Below are 24,525 nucleotides of genomic sequence, written 5' to 3' on the forward strand. Positions count from 1 at the left end.
CAGAATATATTGGAACAATGAAAGAAGAGATTACCCATTTCACTAAAATTGTATTTAAGAGTATATTTTTTATGAGGTAATTTGCTCAATCAAAAAGTGTAATATAACTTTTTTTTACTCAGCAATAATAATTGTTTATTTAGGTAAGTTTTAATATTATATCTATGAAAGATACACAATATAATTTCCTGCAGAGAAAATCTTACATTAATATTTCATCGCAAAATACATCGCAAAAATTAATATTTCATTTAAATCCAACGCTTATACATTCATAAACAACGATTTCAATTTTTTTTTCACTTTTTTTATGTACTTTCACTTGATTTTCCATCTCTCATACTGCGTAAATATATGTATATGTATTTACATGTTTTAACCAATTGAACCATAGCAAGGAAATAACAAAAAGAACGCGCGAACACGAGTCACAAGCCTAATGATATTATCATGTGTTATCTGTAACTATTTTCGGCATACTTACAATTAAGAAATATTGAATTTATTATACCTAAAATTTGAAAAGTTTTTCTCTATGTCTTAAACGCCTGTATGTTCGGTCGTTGACTGAAGCGGTTCAGTTCAGTCACGCTTGCAAGGTTTCAGTTTTGAATTCGCGCCGTTCGCGTGTCGTGACGTCACTATCGACCATGTGACGTCATTGTACGTAAGGTTATCATCATATTATCATAAGCGGGGGCGTAACTAGCGAAAATTTTTACATCATGAAGTCAGATTGAAAAAAATAACGAAAAACTAAATACACGAAACCGAGCTAAGAAACACAAACTGATTATTCATTGTACGCAACGTATGCAAGAGTATCCGAGAAGAAATCGTCGTCATATTATACATTATATGTCAGATTTAATATTGAAGGAAGCTACAGAAGAAACTTAACGTAGGCGGGCATCTTCGCACGGTTTCGAGAAAGCTCGCTCACGCTGAAAAGTGAGCGAGCAAACACACGTGCGCAAACAATCCAGTTCACCGGGAGAAAAAGAAACGAAGAAATCTGAAACGTACCAACTCTATCAATAAATATAACGATATAAAATCGCAATCGGGATTATTGTGTCATAGCCAGGCACAGCGCAACATGGCGACGCGGACTGCAAGCAGCGAGACAACAAACCGATCGTCGGCCAAGTTCTCATTTATTGTTGAATTACGATTGCGGAAACGACTTATTCGCGTTGCTCAGGGTTTTCCAGTTTTCTGTTGATAGCAACCCGCGCATCATCAGTTCGTATTGACGGTGGTTTTGTCTGCTCGTCGTTGTTGTTGATTTCGCGGTTGGTGTTGACTCGTGCATCCCGGACACGAAACCACAGGCACACGCAGCTGCGGTTTTGCGTGTAAATAAGGCGAAAGATCCAGGGAAAACGAGAACGGGAGTCGCTCACCGGTTACGGCAGCTGTCGCCGACGCTGGCTTGCCTCGAGGACGACGGGGCCTCGGAGGAGCGAGTTTATCACTATTGAAACGCATCCTAATTGGTCCTGATTACGCTGGGCGAAGGGGGCCGTCTGCAGAGCTGCCGACGCTTAAGTAATCAGGTTAGGGCTGAATAAAAATTCGACTGCCACGAAGTACGAACCGAGACTTTCCCGACTTCCTTGATCCTCCTTCGTCGCTCACCTTTTTGTCAACCTCGGGCGTACGGGCGACAATTGCCTAACCTAACCTAACCCTAACCTATAAGTCGTCAATCGGAGACTGGCTGGCAGACGGATTGAAGTTATTCTGTCATTTTGTCAAGGTATCGACGTTTCAAGAAACTTTGTTTAGAATGCAAATTTCTTTTCGTTAACTGGCATTCCTGTTTTATTGATGTTTTCACTTTCTTAATGTTCATTCGTTCATCCTCATCTCTTCCTCTCTCTCTCATTTTTTTTCCTCTTTCATATTTAGATTGTTTCAGGTTGTTTGATTTGCCTATGTTGAAGCGGTTGGGATAGACGTACGAGGTTGTGTGTTGTTTCAAATTTCTTATCTCTATGACAGTTTTTAATTGCTTCAGTGGGCGGAGAGAACAAAGTAGAAGCATCGCAATGTGCTGGTTGCAGTTTTTGAGGGGAAGGTACACCCGTTGATTCAGGTAGATGATGAAAATGTCACGCAGGGCTGATGATTTATTTACTGGGATTACTTTTTACACAGCATGCAAGATCGAAAACCCCCAGGGAAATCAATGCAATATTTGCATGTTTTCGAATTGTTAAATTCAGAAATAATGAAGGTTTTGCAAAATCCGTACCCTTAATTTTTTTTTTAAATATCATCTTGGACAAAAATAAAAGGACTGAAACTTCTTAACTCTGTTCTTACTATTTTGAAAGCGTCTCGTCGGAAATAAAAATGCGTTCTCGTCGAATATCTTTACAAATTTATGTTTCTCGGCGAAACACATCTCTACCAAATTTTTATATCTCGTTAAGATGCGTCTTTTGGTCTCGTACATTTTTCACATTCATCATAATATTTTTTTTGTTGCTTAGACACGAACGTAAAATATCAGGATTTCTTCAAAAATGTAATTTCACGGTAAAAATCGCATTTTTAACTCAACTGATATTTCAGGTGTAAGGCCAATTGATGGAAAAAGTATTGTGACAAAAGAGAAAATTGTATAAGACCAAAAAAAAAAGTGAGAAGGTGTTTCGCGATACCCTCATTATTTATAAATTTAAAAATTCAAATACTTATTAATATAACATTGATATCTCTGCACTTATTGGCATTGCATTCGGTGGTATAAAGTTACCCAAGAAAATCAATCATCAGCCTTGTGTTACCTTTCCATCACGTACCTAAATCAACGGGTGTATCCTCCGCTAAATACCATAACTTTGAACAGTGTTTATGTATCACTTATTCACAAAGTTATTTATGACACCTGAATAATTCGACAATGCTAAGTTTTTTTTAGCTGACTAATCTGGAGTTCCATTTCTCATACCATTTCTGGTTCAATACAACTTCCTAACTTGATATTTGTAACAAAATAGCATAACCATTTATTAATCCCGCAGGATGTGATTCCACAAAAATCGCTGCGGAACGGCGATCACAATGAGCGGTGGCGGTTTTAGAGGAAGAGGGCCGGCACCGCGTGGCCGCCGCGGGATGCCTGGCGGAGTCAGCGGGCCGCATAATCCTCGGCCAAACTTCAACCATCAAAGGAGAGACGGTCATGGTCCCCCAAGGAATTACTGGAACGATCGTTCACCTCTTCCGTGGCATCATATGAACGGCATGCCACCGCCTCAACGGCCGCAGTTTCCCGTCTATGAATCTCACCACTATAGAGGGCAGCCACAGTTCCGTCCAGGTTCCGGTCACAGAGGTAGGGGCAACAATCAGCGGATGCTAGGAGACAGAGGCCCGAGGAGAGGAATTGCGCCACATCCTCCCGGATTTGGCTGCATGGGAATGATTAGACCACGACCGCCGGACCCGCCGCATTTTCCTCCATTGGGTTCAGAGGAGGAACGGCAGCAGAAGATTGCAGAGACAGCGGACAAGTTGAAGCAGAAACTCTCCACGCTCACTGTCGGTAGCAACACTGGGGTTAACTTTTGGGAGGACGATTTTGAGGCCGCAGGATTCTCCAAAACTAACAAGGAAGATGACACCATCGTGAATAAGGGCATACCGGAGCTCAGGCACGAGCCTCCAGAACTTAATCTTACTGTCAACGACCTCAAGGATATTGGTAGGGTAGATCCGGACTCTTCTATAAACTCCTATGAGCAAGCGGAGCGCGCAGCTTACCCAGAGGAAGATCGACTCACGATGGGTGACCGTGGAGGAGAGTCAGAACTCTTTGACAGTACTACGAGTTCGGAGTATTTTGTCAGTGACATCTCTGCCGCTCGATATCGTGGGGAAAATGAGACTGAAGTACCGATAGACGTGCGAAAAGAAAGCACAACGCAAAATGAGCAGATGGGCTGCGAATTTGACCAGGTAAGACATAAGCGTATGGTAAAGTGGGATTGTCTATAAAGGCTGGAATTCTGGAAAAAAAAATTCGCTTCATACATAGATCAGGCAAATTTCAGGAAATCTTGCAAATCAGTACGTAATATTTGTTAATTTATTTAATTGGTAATGTACCAATTTTTCTTTGTATTTTTGTTTGTAAAACTTTAACACTCAATATCATGTTTCACAATTGACCTTTACTTCTTGTGAGGTGGAAAATGTCATGAGGCGGGCAACTTGAAACGGTCAGTGAGTTTTAGATTCCAGTTTTTGTGGCCACCGCGTAGAAGCGATGACAGTGGTGTGCCGGTTCACGATACTAAATATTTAAATAGGTTTACTTCTATTTGTGAATAAATACTCAAAAAAAAAAAGATTTGAACTAGTGAATTGATTTTACAGGTTGATTTCGCGCACTTGGATCACAGTCAGAGTCGAGGTCGAGATATCTCATCGCCGAAAGCGATGGAGGAGTCGACGAGATTCCAAAATGAAAAAAAAGAATCTGAGCAGCAAAAGAACGCGTCGCAAATTCATCGCGAATCACATTCCGTCGCCAAGGCGCAACCGGATCAGCTGAAAAAGGTGCGGGAAAAGTTGCGCGAAGTAATAGAGAACGAGCAAAGAGGAGAAGGAGGAGCAGGAAGATTTGAAGCAGAGAGAAATATCAGGCAGCTAACGGACACTAGGACGGGCTTTCAGTCGGAAGTAGGGCCGCGTCTGCAGCCTGAAATCGGTTCGGATTTTCATCCAGGATCGCGACCGGCTTTGCAGCGTTTTCAAAACCCACCTCGTTTCCGGCCACCGTTCCGTCCTGAGCACGAGACGCAGTCGAATTTCAGGCCTGAATTCCAGCCGACACGATTCGATCAACCCAACTTCAGTATGGGGCCGAGATTTCAGAGACCGCAAATCATGCACTCAGAATTCAGCAACAGACCTCCGCTCAGGATAGCTTCTGGGGAACGCGATATTCGGATGGGCTTCGACCCATCCGGACCCCCGCCTAGATTCAATGCTGGACCCTTTTTCAACCGGAGCGAACTGCCGCCGAAGTTCATGATGCCTGGTGGACAGAACGGTCAACAACCGCCTCTTGGGTTTTTCCCCGCGGGCCCGATACCAGGGTTCGTCGGTCAAGATAAGGAGCCGCCCTTCAGTTCGGGCATTGTGTCTTCGACAACGGTTTCCGATTTTTCGCAAATCGGTTACACTCAGATCTCGCACATGCACGTGACGCAGGGTCCGGGCTACGTGCCCCTCGTCAATGGAAGCTTCAATCCCGTCATTCCGCTTACCAACGCCGCGCCAAGCATAATTCCGCAGTTTCCACCACCTGTTGTACCTTCTTCCTCAGCTTCGAATTCTCCGATCGAACCTCGCGTCGTAATCAACCCAATGCCGATCGCTATTGAGGCCCTCGATATTCAGCCTCCACCGCCACCTCCGTCTCCGCCCGAAGAGAAAAGCGAATCCTGCCAACGGAGCGATGAAAAATTACCTGAGGCAGCGGAAAATCGGCCGCTTAGTCAGAACCCAACGTCCAACATGAACGAGGAACTCGAAGACATGCAGGAGGCACTTGAATTTGCTAAACAGTTCATGAACATGAACACTGATGCAGACGAGAAGGAAGATCAAAAAGAGGAGGGTGAAAAAAAACAGAAGACGCAAGAAGACAGTGTAAAATCTGATGAGCCAAAGCTGGTTGAACCGCCATCGATCATTTCTCAGGTGCAACCGCCTTCTCCACGTGAACCTGTAATTAGCCAGAAGCAAGAAAGTAAGGAGTTAAGGACAAAGAAAATTGAGCAGGCCAGCGAACAAGTCAGGCCGGAAATTGTGGCGAATAAATATTCTGGTAAGGAGAGTTTAGTCTTGGACAATACGTCGCTCATGAACGAACTGACCAGACCGAAAGTCGCGTTCAACGTGAGTTCGAAAATAAAGAAAATAACGCAAATCGAAGAGTGGAAAAGTCAGCAGATAGAACCGACTGTTAGTTCTAGTCAAAGTCGTCGATTGACCTTGCGAGAGAAATTGTCTGATTCTTCAACTTCTCCCCTTGCTATCAGAGACGAATCAAAGGGTAGCAAAAAGGATTGTGAAGTAATATCCAGTCCTACGGATGACAGACGCGACGGTAAAGAGAGCGAGCGGCATGATAACCAAACCAAACGACGACATAAAGAAGAGGGGAGACATGAAGAGAGGAGAAGTTCTTCGAGGAATTCTTCAAGGTCGCCGAGCACGGCTTCGGTTGACGGTCTGAGAGGCAGTTCGCCTAGTCAGCTGGTTCTTTTGAAGTCAGCCCACCTGAGCAGCCCCAAAGAAACAACAAACGACAGAGTTGACACGGCAAGTCTAAAGACACGTGCGTCAAGCTCGAAGACTCCAGGGAATTCGCTGCTGGCCTCAACAGTCGACGCTAACTGGAAAGACAAAGTGATAAATCAGTTTTTGAAGATGAGCAAAAATGACATATGCAACATGGTGAACAGTTCCGGCCTGAGGAAGTTCGACATCGCGATGAAGCGGCTGGTCAAAGAGCGCAAGTACTCCTTGTCTCAAGAGAGGAGATCCTCGGCTGACGACGCGGTCAAAGGGTATGACATGTCACGTGAAGAGTTCATGAGCCAACTGAGTGCGATGCTTGACCCCAGCGCCACTGTTGACGTGAAGAATTTACCTGCCAAGTTCATTCAGCATCTCAGCGAGGTACTGAAACTGGATGTTGAGTCGCACCTGAACGACGGGGCTGAATTGTCTATGGAAAACGACGACCCGCTAGACAGCTTGGATCCGGCTGAGGTAAACCAAGAAAATGAAAACGAGGGTAATAATTTGCTTGACAATCACCCAGAGACGCCGAGCTTCGAACAATTCCTTGGCTCCGATGTTAACCCAGGGCCGGATTATTCTACCGACGATACTTTCGCTCTTAGTACTAAGTCTGAGCTATATTCAAACCCAGAGACTCACATTACTACTGACATTGGTCATATGCTTACCGACGCTCACGACAGCGGTAGCAATCTGGCCAACGATGATAGTTTACCAAATATGGCAGCTATAGACGATATATTCTCCGCAGGAATCGCCAGGGCAAAGCTGGGCCAAAAATCTGCCAATCGCATCACGGAGGAAAACAGCTTGGATAAAGCTGACATCGATTTTTCATCCAAAGGTGGATTTCTCAGAGCGAGGAACTTAAGGACGATGCAAGTGTCACCGCCACATACTTCTCTGAACGACATATTTTCTCTAAAACCAGATGACAGTTTGCCGGTACCACTACAAGATACTTTTCAGACAAACCTTGAGTCTGGCGCTGAGGGGTGGAACAGAAAAAAACGACAGAACCCTGACATGTTCAGGAATCTAACCAAGGAAGAGTGGGAGGCAAAATGCGCGGAGAAGGATGTTGCTTCTTCGAGTAAAGCGAGTTCTCCGAGGGGCACGGGAAGCCCGAGAGCACTGAGTATGAAGTCTAACAGATCTACAAGAAATCAGTCACCTCCAACGCCGGTGAGAGAAACGAGTACTCGCAGCTCGAGCGCCACTCAAGGCAGGCAGACAGATAGTAATGACTCGGACGACAGCAGTAGCGGCTGGAGCAGCGATTCGAGCGACAGTGAACACTCGTTGCATGGCACGCCAAATGTATCAAAATTGCTGCGTGTGATAAAGGAACGCGAAAAACGAGCCAAGAACAAAAGTCTGAACGAAACAATTAGGGACGAGGTTAACTCTGAAATAGAACGGGAGAAATACAAGGATAGGGAACGACTAAAAGAGCGGAGGATCAGAAAACGTGAGAAAAGTAAAAGAAAGAGAGAGCGCAGAGGGAAAAAGAAAAAGCGGAAGCACAGGAAACGCGACTTGGAAGAGCATGACGAGGCAGAAGCGGAATTGATCATTCCCAAAGTCGAGGTGAGCTCTATGGATGTGATAATCAAGGAAGAACCTGACTTTGAGGAGAAAGAAACTGTGAGCAAAAAATTCATTGGTATTGAAAAAGATCATCTCGCTATGAAAAAATTGAGCAGGTTCGTTCCTGAGGAACAAATATATGTGCAACCGCAGAATGCGATCTCTAAACGCTTGGACAGTGGTTTAAATAATCAAAAACTACCCATCCGTCAGAAATCCGTGTCCTGTCCATTGACGCAGAAATCGACTGGTGAAGTTAAGACTAACAAAGCACCGCCGCCCACTGTTCCCAATGTGAATGTAACACCATCACCTGATGTCGACACTGTAAAAAAAGCCCTGACACCCACTGTTAACGTTGTGAAAATAACACGGGCACCTGCTATTGACACCGTAAAAAAAGCACCATTACCTACAGTGAAACTGACACCATTACCTGCTGTTGACACTGCAAAAAAAGCACTGCCTCCAGCCAACAATGTTGAGAAAGTTACACCATCAGCTGCTGTTGACACTGTAAAAAAAGCACTGCCACCAGCTGTTAAGGTTGTAAAACTCACACGGTCATCTGCTGTTGATACTGCAAAAAAAGCGCCGCCGCCAGCTGTTAACGTTGCAACAGTAACACAGTCATGTGCTGGGGGCACTGTAAAAGAAGCATCACCGTCAGCTATTGGCATTGCTAAAGAAGCGACACTTCCAGTTAATGATGTTGCACATAACACATTAGTGTGTGCTGCTGACAATGTGAAAGAAGCGCCCAAGGTTGTATCGGCATTGGAGAAGTTCAAGAAAAGCACTGAGAGTGGGAGCTGGCCATCTCTTCCGGAGATTCCTCTGGTAAACGTGCGACTAGTAGACATTAAGCACACTGTGAATCAGCTGAAAAAATCTGGAGCTAAGAAGATTGACATACAGGCTTACAAAGCTCGAAAGCTGCAAGGTGACACAGAGAAACAGGAGAAAGCTAAGGAAGTTGAAACATGTCCTACACTGCTGGCTGATGATTCACCCAGTTGCAAAAAGTCGAGCGATGAACTGGTGTGTGATGTGAAAACCAAAGAGAAGATCGATGGTCTGAAAGATCCGAGAATCCGGACTCTGGATGATGGGACGGAAAAAAATTCTACTCATATGAGTCAGTCCGAATTGAAAGAGACTCAGCCTGCGATTACCCAGGGTCCTTTACGGCGGCGCATTTTACGGAGAGGGACCCATTGTGCTGAAAAAATGGCAGCGGAGGAAACAAAGCAGAAGAAAAAGTCGGAGGCTATAGGACAGAAAAAAAATCAGAAGACAACGGAAGAACAACAAGTGGATGATCAGAAAAACAAGGTGATTGACAAGAAAGATTCTAGAAACGACTCAAGGGTCAGAAAAGAATCTTTGTCAAATGAGGAGAGGTTTAAAAAGATGAAAGAATCCGAAGATAAGTTGCGAAGTCGCTTATTCCAAAAAAAGAATTGTGACTCTGCCAAACCACAGGACAAGTTTCAATCGAGATCGGTACAGCAGAAGAACAATTTCATCGTTGAATCAAGTGATGTCGAATCGGATAAACTCAGGACCAAAAAGATTAATGAACGAAGTGATGTACAACTTTCCAAGGATCGGAAAGGTCTCCCAGAAACTAAACAGGTTGGGAAAAAGTTGGTAAGAGGGCAGTTCAAGGCCAGTAGTGAACAACGTAACCCGGTGATTATTTTGGAAAAGATTGCGACTGAGCAAACAAAGGAGAACATTGAACACCTTGGAATGACAAAGAATCTGGCAAAAGATGTTGCAACACCTGCCGTAAGTGAAATGGATGATAAATTGGGAGTGCCAGAAGTGGTAGCAGGTCAAAGTGAAAGTCCGACTCCCGACGAACAATTAGTAAGGGTTGAGTCTAGAGCTAGCAGTGAACAACCTAGCTCAGTGTTTATTTCGGACCAAATAGCGACAGACCAAAAAAGAGAAGAGAACATCAAACACCTTGAAATTATAGAGAATCTGGTAAAGAATGCTGAAGTACCTGCTGTGACTGAAGTGACCGAAAGCTTAACAGCGCAACAAGTGGTAGCACCTGAGATTGTGGAACCAACTCCTGAAGAACCATTGGCAGGGGTCGAGCCTAGAGATGGTAGTGGACGACACAGTGTGGTTCTTGTTTTGCATAAAATCGTAACTGAACAAAAACAGGAGCAGAATACTAAACACATCGAAACCACGGAGAATCTGGAAGAATCCGGAGAATCACAAAAGAATGCTGAAGTCCCTGGTGTAAGCGAAGAGGCCGAAATATTGGAAGTGCCAAAAATAGTAGGTGAGGGTGCAAAATCGGTTTCAGAAACCACTGAAACAGCGGTGAGTGTTGTCGACCCATCACCTCGAGTGGAAATGGAAGCTGAAGAGGCTGCAGTTTGTGAAGAACAAGTGATTACGGAAGTCGAAACTCAGAATTTAGATGATCCGAAGTACGATTTACAGACCGAGAAACTGCGAGAAAGTATTGAGAAAGATTCGAACAGTAGGAATGATCCTTTGATTCAGAATGTGGCAACAACTACTGCTGCAGTTGAACAAGAGGTGATAAAGTCGACCGAATCTAATGTGTTAGATACAGCAGAAAATGTTACAGATGCAACAGATAATGTGATAGATTTGCCTGAGACACAGGAAGAACTTCTGAGCCACGAAGCTGAGAAAATAATGCTAGTATCGAACCAGCTCGACGCTGACGAGCTTGACCTCACCGAGTCGCGCGAGAGTGACGTGAGAACGGTAGTTAACGATTTAATACAGGAAGTAGTTTCTCGGTTGGAAATATTGAATGACGACACTGAAGCTGAAACGATAATTGCGTCCTCCTCAATCGTAGAAATTGCAGCTGAACTGTCAGAACTATCGGAGTATGGTGCACTGGATTTAAAATCTCCGGAACCACCTGAGAGCCCGCTGAAGGGTTTTTCAGAGGATTCGATAAACAGCAGCTTACTGGGAAAACGCAAACTGGCTCAATCGGTACTGGAAATAACAGAAGATTTCATATCAAGCAAAAGGTGCAAAGACATCGACGAAATAATGCTGTCAATGATCAGAGAGAGTGGGAGCTGCACAGAGGTGATTGTCTCTCCAGATTCTGGGGAACTCGACGATTCTACATTGAAGATTAATGAAGGTGTCGAATTGGGATCGACTATAGAGGAGGAAAATCAGAATATGACTGAAGCAGCAACTACCCATGACAATGGCAAAATCTGCCCAGGACCTGGGACGCCTTCAGGTGATACTCTTTCACTTGGCAGTTCAATAGACCTAGACAATAGCGAATTCATTGTTCTGTCAGAGATATTGTCAGATGATAACTTTCCCCGTGATGAAAATGAGTTTGACAAACCTAAACCGGAAAGTCGAGAAAAGGCTGGAGAAATAAGTTGCTCGGAAGAAGTGTCTGGGAAAGCAGAAGAAGAGCGCGTCGAAGCGCAGGAAAATACCCAGGTCCTTACAAAGTCCCTCAAGGAGAACGAAGAACTGGAAGCGATCCTTTGGGACCTGACAGAATCCTCTCATCCTGCCATTGTCAAAGATCTTAGTCCATCGATAGAATTAGAAATAACTTTATCGCGTGAAATTTGCAAAGCGCAACAGGCAGCTGAAAAGTGCAATCAAACATCATCTATAGAAAAAATTTTCGTATCGAGTGAGCCTGTTGAAGATGTTGTGGCGGAAAAAGACACGCGTGAAGTTCTGAACTGCGATTCGAATTCGAAAATAATTCACAGTACAGAGAATGACGAATGCATTAGAGGTAACGACTGCACTACTCCTGAGGCTAGTGATGATAAAATTACCAAAACTGACAAAAATCTTTCATCCAGTGAAAACACCAGCAGCAGCAAGCATTTACACAGTGTTAAACGTAGGCATGGAATGAAGCATAAAAAGGGAAAGAAACTGGAAGTTCTCGGAGAAAAGAAGATAAGGGATATACTGAAGGAGGAGGAATTGGTATCGATTGTAAAAAAAGTACAAACCAGAGAAAGTGTCATGGCAAGAATGGTGGAAATCGATTTGGAGGTACATAAATTAATGTCAGAGAAAATGAAGCTGTATGAAATGCTAAAAAGTGGCGATCTGCCGGTCGAGGAGAGTTCAGCTGCCGCCAAAGGATTCGCCGAGCCTCTGTTGGACAACGTGAGCACTTCTCATCGAGAATCCAACTCTCATACAGGGAGGAAAGAGTGTAGCCAAACTCCTGATAGGCAGGAATCTACTTCAAAAGCGAGAACAGAATCTCCGCAACTAAGGTCCGAGGCTCGTACAGGGAAAACGGAATGCAGCAGAAACTCCAGAGAGCGTGAATCAAGTTCCAAGACAAGATCGGTTTCTCCACATACTAAATCTGCTAAGAATGTTATAAGCTCTGCTGCACAGGATGATACTGGACATCGTGACAATAGCGAAACAATCACAGTGTTCAAAAAGAAAAAGAAGAAGAAGAAGCGAAATCAAGAGAAGCGTGAGAGGCTGACCAGGCATAGCAGTATCACTGCTGCTAGTGAGTCTAAATCGTCTCGAGTGAGAAAGGAGTCGCCCAACAAGCAGAGTGATCCAAAAGGCTTGATCACGAAAGGAAAAGGCGACAAGACGAGCAATTCCAGTCATAGCAGTAAACACAATGAGGTAGAAAACATGAACTTGACTTCGCGTAGTGACAAACGTGAGGGTAAAACAGTAGAGTTTACTAAAACTACGGAGCAAAGTCCTGTGGCGGAAATCCAATCTGCAGTCGGTCAAAAGCGCAGAAGATCTCAGCACAGCAGGGAATCAAGACGAAAGGCAGATAAAGCTGCTGGCCTTGAAGATGATCAGTCCAAGAAAAAAGAGCAGCTACACCAGGTAGCCCACGAAACTAAATTGCGGAGCAGAACTATCTGTGAATCTCTAAACAGTGCTGTGGAAAAACAGGAGAGTAGTCAGGTTTCTGAAGCGATGGTAAGCAAGGGGAGCAGAAAGAGTTTCAGTGGACCGCCGCCGGCCAAAAAGTCTGAGAAACGGGAAAAAACTGTATCGAGAGTTCGTCGAAGAGCCATTTTTACCAAGGTCAGGAAGGGTCGATTAAAAAAAGCACCTGAACCGCGGGAGTACAGTCCCAACGTTTTGTCGGCATCCGAGGATGAGATTCCCCTCAATTTACTCTACGTTAAAATATCTCCAAAGAAGCACAAAAATTCTTTCAACACAGTTCGCAGTACAAACAAAAAATTGCCAGAGACTAAATCTAATCAAGTTACCGACCACCTTCAGGAGGCGATAGATGCAGTGGCCGAAGGCAAGATCGATGAATACCGACAGTCAGGTAAAAGCAAAGTCATTGAAGTTCCAACGACAACAGCAGTAGAACTCGATGTTCCAAAGACGATTCATCAAGTTCTACCTGATGCGAGTATTCAATGTGAGGTTAATCCGTCGGCAGTGGAGCGGCTAAGTTGTGACGAGACCTCAGTAAAAAATGACTGTGAGGCAGAACCAAAAAAGCTTCACAATCTGAATGAAATTGAAACCGTTATCGGAGCGACTGCGAGAAAGTTGCCAACACCAGTTCCTCAGTCTGATAATAATTTGCCAACGGCCGGACTCTTAGAGAATTCTGTGACGAATAGCGGTAGAATCGATATGATCGAGACGAACCAATGCAGAGGGAAAACAGCGGGTAGCAATGGCGGGGTGAATCAGTTTTCAGCATCGGAGCAATCCTGCAATGAGAGCGGGGTTGAAATTGTGTCATCGAACCTGATGGTCGATATCCCGGACTTTGTGGAAGGTGGCTCTAGGATTCTGCCGCTCGATCCCGATTTGGGTGGTAATTCTACATCCTGTAATTTGGGAATGGAAAAAGAAGTGGACAACCTCGACCCCATGCTCGAAACGGTTAGCTACGATATGGCAAAGGAAGTCGAAGTTTCTTCGAGTGCTGTCACCAGGGGAAAGCGGAAAAGGATGGTCAGCACGGACCGAAGACCTGGCAGCGGTAACGCTCCTTCCAAAAAAAGGAGTGCCATCACCAGGTTAGAGATGATGAGCTGCTACGTGTGCCTGACCGATTGCAATAAGTACGCTGATCTGAAGAATAGCTCACTGAAGACAGGCTCTCGTCGAAGCTCCAGAATATCCAATGCTGGTTCAGATAGATCCGTGGAGCAAACGCCTCAGCAGAAATTAAACACCGCAGATCCGTTTTGTATGGAAAGTGCAATGGAGTGCGATGTCAGGACAGCCAAATCAAAGAGCCCGTTCTCTCTGCAACCTACCTCCAGTGCAGAGCCTACTACGGCAGCAGAATGTCCAGACAAGTCGCTTGCAAGTCATCGTCAGCCTACCGATGGTGAAATCGACATTCTCGAGATGGAGAGGCATTCTCAGTGCGACAATGACGAGCTTTCGGTAATTGAAATTCAAAGATCGACAATGTCCGAGCGTGGCGGTCGTCCAGCGTCAACACCTTTGAAACTAGCCGCCAACATTGCTCAGAGATGCGACCCCACACTTTTTAATTCTTCTGGAAGAAGCTCGGTGGCTCTTGAAAAATCGACTCAAGAACAACAGAGTAAACTCAGACCACGCTCCAAGTCTGTTATCAACGTTGCAGATCTAAGAGCGGACTGGGACGAACCTAGTCTTGAAGAGATTGACAGTACAGTGGCGCAAACGTCTGCACCTGTTAATGAGAAATCACACGCAAGCCCGAACCAGGACGAGGTTCAAATAGTCAGTGAAACCGCTAATGAGCAGACAGAGAATGAAGTCGAAGAGGTTGAACTGCCTAGGATACAGTACAGCGTTCACAAGGGACCAATACTCGAGGTCAAGGTACATAACGACTGGTTATCAGGCTATCGATTTATTTCAGGGTAGAATAACCACCTCGGTAAAATGAGTTCGGATTACAATAGGGGTTTGAATGCTTGAAATTCATATCTGTTTATGCTACAATAATTTTGTGATTTTGTATTGCGTGTGAACCCATTTTTGATAAAATAAAATAAATGAAATAAAATGACACAACTTTTCCAGGTGTTCGGTGATTCGATTCTTGCTGCCAGCGAAGACGGGGTGATATACCGATATAGTCAAACCTGCAATGGGATTCTCAACACTTATGAGGGCCACAAAGCGGCAGTGACGTGTATGTATGTTCTGGGTGTGGGTGCCATGGAGATTGTGAGGGATTGGCTGTTTTCTGGTTCCTTGGATGGTTCGCTTCGGTGTTTTGACATAAAGGTGTGTGTCGTCGAACGTTCTTCGCTTGTAGATACTATTCACAACAACTTTGTAGACACATACGATGATAAACTGATTGCGAGTTAAAATATTTACAGACCAGTGTGCAGATTCGAGGCGCCGCAGACGTTCGAAGCCCGATCCAGTGCATGGATCAGGCATGGGGAGTGATTTACCTAGGCACCAAGTCTGGCTACGTCTTTCGTTTCAATATAAAGGTGAAGAATCTGATAGTCAGTAGTAAGGCTGGTCAGCACTAATCACCTGCTTAAAGCTAGACGAAGACACGCAACGTTTCTTGTTACAGTCCCACACTTTTAAAAGTGATGAAATAAAGTTCTCTGAGGAGGCAGTACTCGCTTTAAAAGCAACGACGGAGGGTCCGCGTCGAGTCCTGATCGCGGCATCCAGAAGCCAGCCAATAACGATAAGAGACGCGCTGAGTGGTCTCTTTCTCAGAACGATAAGCGGCAACAGGAGTTACACTGTTTACAGCCTTATGATGGAGAGTAATTTGGTTTACTGTGGAACCAGCAGCACTGCATTGCCAGTTTTTGACTTCATCGTGAGTAGGGATATTCCCTAGACGAAAAAAATTATTTTCTCTTTGTCTAAGAATTTTTCGTCACAACCGCGTAAATTCTCTAAATCGATTCAATTTTAGAACGGATCACAAATCGAGCTGTATAACGCTGGACCTGGCATTGTGTGCATGAGGATGTACAAACGATTGCTTTTCGCCGGATGTTACGATGGCAATATTTACGTATTCGACACTAAGGTGGGAACAGATAGATCGGTATTGCGAAATGAAGATGCAATACAAACGAAGTAATTCTATTTCTCTTTTCACAGGATCGGAGACTCGTCTGCAGCATACCTGGACCAGGGAACATGCTGCTGAGTATGGATATTGTAAAGAATAAGGTAAAGCTAGTGCATTTTTATCGTTTTGTTTATTAATTGTCTAAAAAAAAAAGCGTCGATTGAATCAATTCGGACTTACTATTTTTCACTTGTGTCCCAGATGGTAGCGGGCAGCAAAGATCGAAGATTGCATATGTGGCAGATGCCGGATCAAGTGCAAGCAATACTAGCAACAAGAACGTAACGTAAAGCTTACGACTAAGTAAATGAATCTAGTCAATGGATGCAACTAGGAAGAGCAGCTAGTTGGTAAAATAGAATAAGAATTGGTCAGACAATGATGTGCTGCTAACGGCGTGACAAACATAGAGGATAGAAAAAAAAATTCATACACAGACATGATTAGGAAGAATCAGCGAACGTTGCCATTCGCCAGGGAACGAGTACCAAGGAATCGAGTACTTTTGACCATAAGTGTGTATAACATCATACCAAACCGTATGCAAATACTGTACTTGTGTATAATACAATATACGTATATACATATTGCGTTATATGTCTATAAAGTAATGAAAAATTATAGTAATTGAAAACGCGTTGATTGAATCGTGAATTTCAGATTTATAATGATTGTAATAAGTACATGATGTCTGCTGTGCAATGGAAATTTAAATGAAACTCCGTTCGTTCACACATATAGGTACATAGGTAGCTACTAATACGTGTGTACCGTATTATAGTCATTTGGCGATAGTGTAACATACTTGTATATATCTATACATAGAATTAAAACATTAATAACAATATCTAAATGATACATATATTATAAAATATTATAATAATGATGATATGTGTAAAGAATTGTTTTAATTTATAACTAGAGTATTACAACAGGATTCTCGTTACCGCGTACTTTATGAATTTTTGACAAACGAGAGGTAGAAAATGAAAAATTTAGGTATGTAAAGCGAAAACTAAAATCGGCGAACTCACCTCGTGACAATTAGACTGATGACATTCACGAGGACGTCGACGAGTTTATCTCTTTTCTAGATTAAAATACGAAGGCAAAAATGCAAGATTGAAAAAAGAGAAATGTATAAGAAACTATAAAAATGTTGATATATGTGTGTAATGCTATTGTAATTAAGTCTAGATTATCATAGAAATAATACGAAAATCGCAAAAAGGAAGGAACGGGTATATAAACGTGCGATAAAAAAGAATCACATGCAAAATGCGAAAAATGAATCATTTTTGCAAAAGTTATTTTCAATTGTCGCTATTTGAATCATTTATGCCCAACTATTGCCAATAATTTTCTTATTCCATTAAGAATAATGTTTTGTTTGTCGTGATCAGTTGAGCAGGCAGTCGTTTTTTCTATATGTTGATTATTGTATATTATTGTCATTATCATCCTCATCACCATTATTATTATTATTATTGTTGTTGTTATTGTTGTTGTTATTGACGTTGACGGACGAAATTTTTTTTTTACCTTCGGTACCTACACGTCATCTTTAAAAAATGTTTAATCAAGATTATACACAAAAATACCCTGGATAGTTCAGTTGTTGCGCGTAAAAAATATTATATTACTATATAATCATTATTGTAATGAAATTGAATGTTTTAATGGATTTTTTCGCCAACCAAGAAAAAAAACAAAAAATTATACATATATAATAAATAAAAATTAATCTCACAGGAGCAACCCTTTGGCTGCAGGAAAATGAAAAGAAGAAAAAAAAAAAAAAAAAAACAGAAGAATACAGTGAACGTTTCGTGTTTCGCGCAAATGATCAATTTTGAAACACCTACTTCATCGTTTTTTTGCAATCCATGTACAGTAGTAATAGCATTAGTAGTACTACTTATAGAATTGTATAATGTATATTAATGAATAATTACGTGATAAGAATGAAAAAACTCAAATTTCTTTAATAAGAAAATAAAAAACAAAATAAAAAAAAACAAAAAAAAACAGACTCAATCGAGAATATACGAAAATTGAATACAAAAAAGTATAAACTCTCGCCGGTTGTCGTGCAGCAAAAGGGTTGAATTTTTTGTAAGCGTAATATTACTGTAATTCTCAGATGTATATAGGTATTATATCGTTTCATCTTCCTCTTCTTCAAAAATTGTTGTTTGTGTGAACGATTGTGCAACAAAATATAATGATAATAATAACAACACGACAGTTCATACTCGGATGAATAATGATAGTAAAGAAAATAAAAATGAATACAGATATAAAAAAATAAAAAAAAATAATGATTGTTTAAAACTCGTCGGGCGTACAATTTTGTGGCACGTACTTTATATACACTCATGAGTATGATCTTAAGGAGAAAAAAAGAAATACAAGTACAAAAAATTTTTAATCGTTATTTTTCTATCTTTTGTTACCGAATAGAAAATCCATGATTCCCGTCCGATGTGTTGAATTCAAATTGAAAGAAAAGGCACTTTGTCGCCCTGGCAACAAGGCGTTTTAATGATCCAACAATTTGATCATATACGCACTTCACCTTTGTCGCTGAGCGCAATGTATCTCTGTCTGGGTCCTGAGAGGTCGGGAAAAACTCTTCTAATGAAATCCTTGCAAGGAGAAGACATCGATGAGGCAACGCAAACTGTACCAACCAACGGTACTAACATGTTTACAATTCGCAACGACGACGGTCATTTTGAGGCTGTGATCAGGGAACTTGGCGGAAGCATGGCGCCGATATGGAAACACTATTTCACCAGGGTAAGAACCTGGGAATGTTTTCAACCCAGGTTTGACAGATCGGAGTCGATAAATGAAGTCGGGGAAAGAATGAAATACATGAATTTTTGTTTATAACGTATAATCTGTAATTTATTCTATGTATTGTGCATAACTTCGGCAGCCTTTTCTTTTTTTTTTATTCAACATAGTAGTTATATTTATCATAATGGTATATTTACAAAGTTATTATCTCTAACTAACTTGTTATTCTGTTTTTCGTTTTTGTCTTCTAAAAAAAGTCTTCTCAACGCTCCTGCAGGATAGGAAAAAAAAACAACAAATCTGTAACAGAAAGAAACTGGTTTTCATTCAAGGTGCGCAAGATCATCTACGTCATTGACACAAGCAACCTCTGTCAAATTAGCGCGGCTGGGGTGTTGCTTTATTCGCTGCTAGTGGAGCCGTCATTGAAAAATGTGAAAATCGCACTGGTTCTTGCTAAAATGGATCTCTCCTATCGTCAGATGAGGAATGAGGCGCTTCTTATGCTCCAACTGACCAGATTGCGGAAAGAGATCACTCAGGAGATCACAGTCTTCGAGACAAGCGCGATGACTGGCGAAGGAATCGACAAGCTAAGGCAGTGGATATTTGACCCTGACACGGTCAAAGCTGCGATTGCTGCCAATGTGTAAAGAGAAGTATACCGAACAGAGAACGAAAGAAGAAAGAAATGGTATGCAAACAAGTAAACGTAGATATAGAAGAAAAAAAAAACGTTGATTAAAAATAAATTACATGTTTATTCACGTGTTGTAGGCATAAGTACAGAAAGATCGAGGTGGAGAGACGATTTTCAATGAACAATATACAATCATTTTTCATTTTTGCTTGTTATCGTTGTTATCGTTGTTATCTCTTTACGTTATCCGATCCGTGTCTCAGCGTTCCGGGTTCTGGGTTCTAGTACGTAGCGTCATGTCTATCTGGCCAGGAAGATGCGCGATGTTGTATAACAGGAATGGAGAACGTAAACAAAAGGAAAGAAATGGAAAAAAAAAAAAAAAAAAAAAAAAACACCTCGATGCATCCGTGACTTGTAAGTCATAGCCAGATTCGACGATGAGAATTGCATCATAATCACTCCGAGAACGCAGAGTTCTGGCATGCGCGTTTATCCGCACCCAATCGACCCCTGCGTAGGGCGGGCATGAAAATTCAAGGTATTCACGCATCAAATACATGCCTGTCTCCAGGAGCCTAGTGTATCCTCGTTAGGTCTTCTACAATTTTCACGAGATCGTCTACCGTTGCGTCTTTTTTCATGCCACTGCCGTCGTCAATCTGTAACAGAAGACAAAGTGGAAAACATTTTACTATGGTTGAGAAGTTAAATCGTTCCACATTTCCAATTGGACCTAACTTACCTGAAGGCCCATGGCTACTTCGGCCATTTTGTCGTGGCTCAGGTCAAGGAAGCTTTCGATGAGATCGCCATCGACAAAGCCCTCGCATGGTTCCATTTTCAAATCCGTGTTGAAGCTCCTCCAGAAGCTGTGCTCTATTTTACCAACGCTTTTTATAACTGTCGTCAAACGCTCCTCCAAATTATGCAGGAAATCGTAGAAGCCTGATGGAATCTGAGTGACGAGACCGATGGCGCCGCCCACCGTACCAAAGAGGACACAACCCTGAGTCGGTGTGCTGGACTCTCCCAGGTGCTGCATTACCAGGGAACCGTGCCTAAAGACGTTCACCATATCGCCCAAGTGGAATTGTCCGACCTCCTGCATCTGCTGTCTTTCCTCCTCCGACGTCGCCGCACTGAAATTTTAAGGAAATCAAGAATTTAGCAAGACAATCTTCTGTTTTACACACCTGCTTTGAGATTCACTGACCTGTCTTTCTGGCAGACGAACAAATTGAAGCAGTTCTCCGCTCCTAGGAAAGTGTCATCGTCGAGTATCTCGATGCTGGTCATCCAGTTGGGACTGTAGTCTCTAGCTATCTCTTCGAAGCTGCCTTCCAGCGTTTTGTATTGAAGCAAAGTCAGCGAGCGCATTAAATCGCCGACGAGCACAAAGTCCCCTTTGGTCTTGAGGAAGAGCGCGATGATGTTGTTGAAGTGGCTGCACTCCAGTCTGAGCTCCTTCTCGGCAGTCCATTCAAACAATCTTACAGTGCTGTTGATGCTGGCTAACAACTTGCCGTTGAATTCAACCAATGAGTAGCAAGCGCCCTTTATCTCTTTCTCCGCGACCTGCGTCAGCTTGCTATCGTTCCAGTGGTACAATAATATTCTTCCCGTCTTTGGCTCAGACTCGTCTGGATTGATAAAGGCAGTACCAACTACAAAGTACGAGGTAGGGTCCTCGCCGAGCTTCGTCGATATTAGTGACATTGCGTACTCGGTCGGCCTTAGCGTGTGAGCATGGAGAACTTCGAAAGTGTGTTGGTCGATTATCAGCAGATTATGAACCTCTATCTCCTGGCCGATGTCGCTGGCAGTGTGTCCAGGCTTGTTGTGCGACGCTATGTGGCTGCTACTGGACGTTGACGCTACCTGAGTAGATGCGGACGATCTGACAATGCTCACACCACTGCTCTCCTGCATGTCTACCCGCATCGTGATAACACCGAAAGTTTGGGAGGTCTCCTGGTACGCGATCCTCCTTGGGGACTCGCCAAGTGGCACTGTTCTTATGTGGAGTTTCTGGATTTCGTCTATCGTACCGATGGTCACTGTGCTGTCCGTGGCCAGGGCCAGGCTGTCCGGATAGGACTCGGCGTTGAGCGAGCACATGTGGTTCACCTCCTTGAGGTTGACGTTACTGAAGACTAGCTTATGGTTGGAGGAGTATATCACTGTGGGACGATCGGAGCAGGCGAACACGTTAGTCGTCGAAAGAGATCTGAACGTCCTGAGAACCGTGGGCTGTGTGCCGAGGGTGACCTTCTTCTTGTCGGACAAAACACCACTCTGCTTTTGAAGTGTAAAGTAGTACATGCTACCATCTCCTAGTGCGCATAGCAAGTAGGTGTTTCCCTCGAAACAGGTCATCAGGATCGATCGGGGAATTATTTCCCCACCTAGGAGCTCCTTGTTCATCTCCTCGAGGTCTGGCAGAGTGAGAATTCTCACGGATATATCAGTCCACAATCCTACAGCCACGATCTTAGCCTCTGAGTTTCCGTCCAGCGGGGAAATGTCCAGACAGGCAACCTCGTGCTGTAGAGCGACGGACCCTTTGGGCACGATCTGAGAAGACACTATTTCCATGTAAAACAAATCATTTCCAGTGGCGCAGAGGACCTGCGTACCATTGCACGTGACAACACTGATGGTCCTGTTGTTCTCAGGCTTCCACTCGGACACGATGGGATTTGCAGTGTTTGAAATTAGCCTGGCGGAGGTCGGCGTTATCTGGATGAAAGTCTCGGCCGTCACATTTCCCGTGTGGAAGGTCTGTTCGTCGGAAACAAAGCCAGGAATCTCGGTCTCCTCCACCTCCTCACCATTCAGTGTTAGTATCCGTGTCTGCCCGACAAACGACAGCACCAAAGTGTTGTCGTAACTGCTACCCCCCATCTTCAGCGCCCACATGCCCTTTATGCCAGGCAGATCTATGCTCGCGTGCTCCTGAATACCAATCCCGTTCCTTATTATCCTCAGAGACCCCTCTTTGAAGGCACCCGAGCATGTGACCATTTGTCCCTGGCCCTGCCTCTCCAGGTCTACGACAGCCATGTCAACAATCGGCGCTAAGTTGGTAAATATCTCTATCGGCACGCAGTAGGAGCCGTTCTCATCCGCCTTTGTGACCAGCTTGACGAGCTGCGAATCACCTAGACGGCTGCCGATGAAGATGACACCGTTGTCAAGGTAAGTGATGCATTCGGGGATGCTGATCTCACCCAGCACCTCGACTTTCAAGTCTTTGACAACCATTGTCCCGTCGGGCTTTTTCTCTTGCTCTAAAAACAGCATGAACAGATGCCCTGCCATGTCTCCGAGTAGATACCGAAGCCCCTGGTTGTCAACCTTGGTGTAGCACGTGATTGTACTCTGTTTTATTATCGGCGGAACTACCGCGACGTACGTTGTCCCGTCATGGTAGAGGATGCTCTCCTGGCCGATTATTATCGCACCGCAAATCGGCGAGGGGACCGGTATCACCATCATAGCTTCTCGTTCGACATTATCTTGTTTCCAGGGTATTTTTACAAACTCTTTATCCCTCAGCGATATCTCGTGCGTTTTTACATGCCGTCCATTTATGTCTTGGTAGATTAGAATCAACGTTGGATTTGAGCAGCCGTGCAGAAAATTTACATCCTGAACTTGCAGCTCCTCCATTCTGATCGAAGATGCCTTAAGCTCTGGGTTGTCCTTGTCCAGAGGTATTATCTTGAATAATCCATCATAGAGCCTCAGTCCTATTACTCGTGCCTTTGGGTCTATCACTGCCTTTATTCCTGTCTCTGATGCCTTCCCAATTCTATCCGCCACGTTGCCATGTGCTTTCGTTATTATCTCTATGTCCTCGCCTTCGCCTATGCATTCGAGAATCATGGCGTTGTATCGAGTTGTTAGGAGAAACAGTAGGTCCTTCTTCTCGTGCTGTTGTTTTTGGGACAGAGAACAAACAGAACGGTAAGAATGGAACTTTTTGTCTCAGGGTGAAAGAAACTTATCTAATTTTTTGTTCTCATGCGTGGCTGACCGGATGTTCTAGTTTCATCGATTACATAGTATTATAGAGGAGTACAATTAATGTACTAATAGTAGTAACATCAACAGAGCAGATAACTCTGAGGGATCATGTATCGATTACATTATGTCAAAAGCAAATATAGAGCATAAAGCGGTTAAAATTACACAAATTACTGACCATCATTTTATTCTTCGTGCATTAAAATTAAATGTAAGAAATGGTGTGAATAAAGTTGAAACGATGCTCAGTTTCAATACACGGGTGCCTTTGGTATCTGCGACAGGATCTACACTATCCTAGATATTACGTTGTTATGGTGGAATGCAATAAATAAATAAACGAGGAATCTATGAGAGAAGTTATACATGCTGAAGCAATGTAGTAATCAGCATTATTGATATTCTCACCGGCGGTCTGAAGAACTTGACGACTGCGATTTTTCCGTAGATCCCAACCTCCTTGAGGGGTCGCAGACCCTCAGGGGTGACGAGGTGGATTTCGAGCCGCATATTCTTTGCCAGAATGAGGTTGAGGTCGGTCGGAGATGTGAAGTTACCTGGGTGTTAAAGGGCGGCATGTTTATTACCTCAGTGTTTTGAATGGGGTTGAAAGTGAATGAGGTCAGGACAAATCGGCGTTGAAAGATATTAGTATATTTATTGTTCTGCAACACATAGTTGTACGATACTCACCGGTCACGCAGGCCGTTACCGCCGTTGGCTTTTGGGCCGTGACTACGTAGTGGTGGGCCATTATTTTCATAATATTCTATGTTAACCTCTTGATTCCCAATTAATAATCCTTGCTATTTACCACCAGTTATTCACAGCTCGTGCCTTCGGCTAGTCCGATTCTGCCTGTGTTTATCGCAACATAACATAACCAACCCATGCGCGTTGCACCGAGTTTGCCGTCGGTTCGATGCTCCTCGGAACCACCGCCAGATGCCGCTACTAATTTTTTAATTTATGGTTGTTTTTTTAATAATTCCCAACTTTCAGAAAGGAAAGTTTCGATCAAACTTGGTGATTGGCT

General features: G+C 43.4%; 3 protein-coding genes across 3 annotated transcripts; 2 read left to right on the forward strand and 1 right to left on the reverse strand.

The window, feature by feature from the left end:
* Positions 1-1,406: 1,406 nt before the first annotated feature.
* Positions 1,407-16,427, forward strand: LOC124413888. Its single transcript, XM_046894678.1, has 9 exons — positions 1,407-1,559; positions 3,036-3,972; positions 4,393-14,775; positions 14,980-15,186; positions 15,285-15,404; positions 15,494-15,751; positions 15,851-15,967; positions 16,042-16,113; positions 16,214-16,427. The coding sequence occupies exons 2-9, from the start codon at positions 3,076-3,078 to the stop codon at positions 16,295-16,297; spliced, it is 12,138 nt and encodes a 4,045-aa protein (XP_046750634.1). The 5' UTR covers positions 1,407-1,559; positions 3,036-3,075; the 3' UTR covers positions 16,298-16,427.
* On the forward strand, positions 16,423-19,584 carry LOC124413899 (ADP-ribosylation factor-like protein 16). Its single transcript, XM_046894698.1, has 3 exons — positions 16,423-16,527; positions 18,476-18,814; positions 19,150-19,584. The coding sequence occupies exons 2-3, from the start codon at positions 18,557-18,559 to the stop codon at positions 19,468-19,470; spliced, it is 579 nt and encodes a 192-aa protein (XP_046750654.1). The 5' UTR covers positions 16,423-16,527; positions 18,476-18,556; the 3' UTR covers positions 19,471-19,584.
* LOC124413889 (DNA damage-binding protein 1) lies at positions 19,559-24,440 on the reverse strand. Its single transcript, XM_046894679.1, has 5 exons — positions 24,183-24,440; positions 23,898-24,046; positions 20,674-23,396; positions 20,203-20,599; positions 19,559-20,119 (listed from the first exon to the last, which is right to left on the reverse strand). Exons 1-5 carry the CDS (start codon positions 24,250-24,252, stop codon positions 20,036-20,038), a joined length of 3,423 nt encoding a protein of 1,140 aa, XP_046750635.1. The 5' UTR covers positions 24,253-24,440; the 3' UTR covers positions 19,559-20,035.
* Positions 24,441-24,525: the final 85 nt, after the last annotated feature.

The sequence above is a fragment of the Diprion similis genome, chromosome 13 (genome assembly GCF_021155765.1).
Source record: "Diprion similis isolate iyDipSimi1 chromosome 13, iyDipSimi1.1, whole genome shotgun sequence".
Taxonomy (NCBI): Eukaryota; Metazoa; Arthropoda; class Insecta; order Hymenoptera; family Diprionidae; genus Diprion; species Diprion similis.

Bases quoted from the DNA above. Each gene is read 5' to 3' on its own strand.
- LOC124413889 (XM_046894679.1), bottom strand. From the start codon at position 24,252: ATGAAAATAATGGCCCACCACTACGTAGTCACGGCCCAAAAGCCAACG. The intron at 23,397-23,897 runs GTGAGAATATCA...CAAAAACAACAG, and splicing joins TCAAGTTCTTCAGACCGCCG to CACGAGAAGAAGGACCTACT. The intron at 20,600-20,673 runs GTCAGTGAATCT...TTAAAATTTCAG, and splicing joins TTCGTCTGCCAGAAAGACAG to TGCGGCGACGTCGGAGGAGG.
- LOC124413899 (XM_046894698.1), top strand. From the start codon at position 18,557: ATGATCCAACAATTTGATCATATACGCACTTCACCTTTGTCGCTGAGC. The intron at 18,815-19,149 runs GTAAGAACCTGG...TTTTCATTCAAG, and splicing joins GGAAACACTATTTCACCAGG to GTGCGCAAGATCATCTACGT.
- LOC124413888 (XM_046894678.1), top strand. From the start codon at position 3,076: ATGAGCGGTGGCGGTTTTAGAGGAAGAGGGCCGGCACCGCGTGGCCGC. The intron at 15,968-16,041 runs GTGGGAACAGAT...CTCTTTTCACAG, and splicing joins TTTACGTATTCGACACTAAG to GATCGGAGACTCGTCTGCAG. The intron at 16,114-16,213 runs GTAAAGCTAGTG...CTTGTGTCCCAG, and splicing joins TGGATATTGTAAAGAATAAG to ATGGTAGCGGGCAGCAAAGA.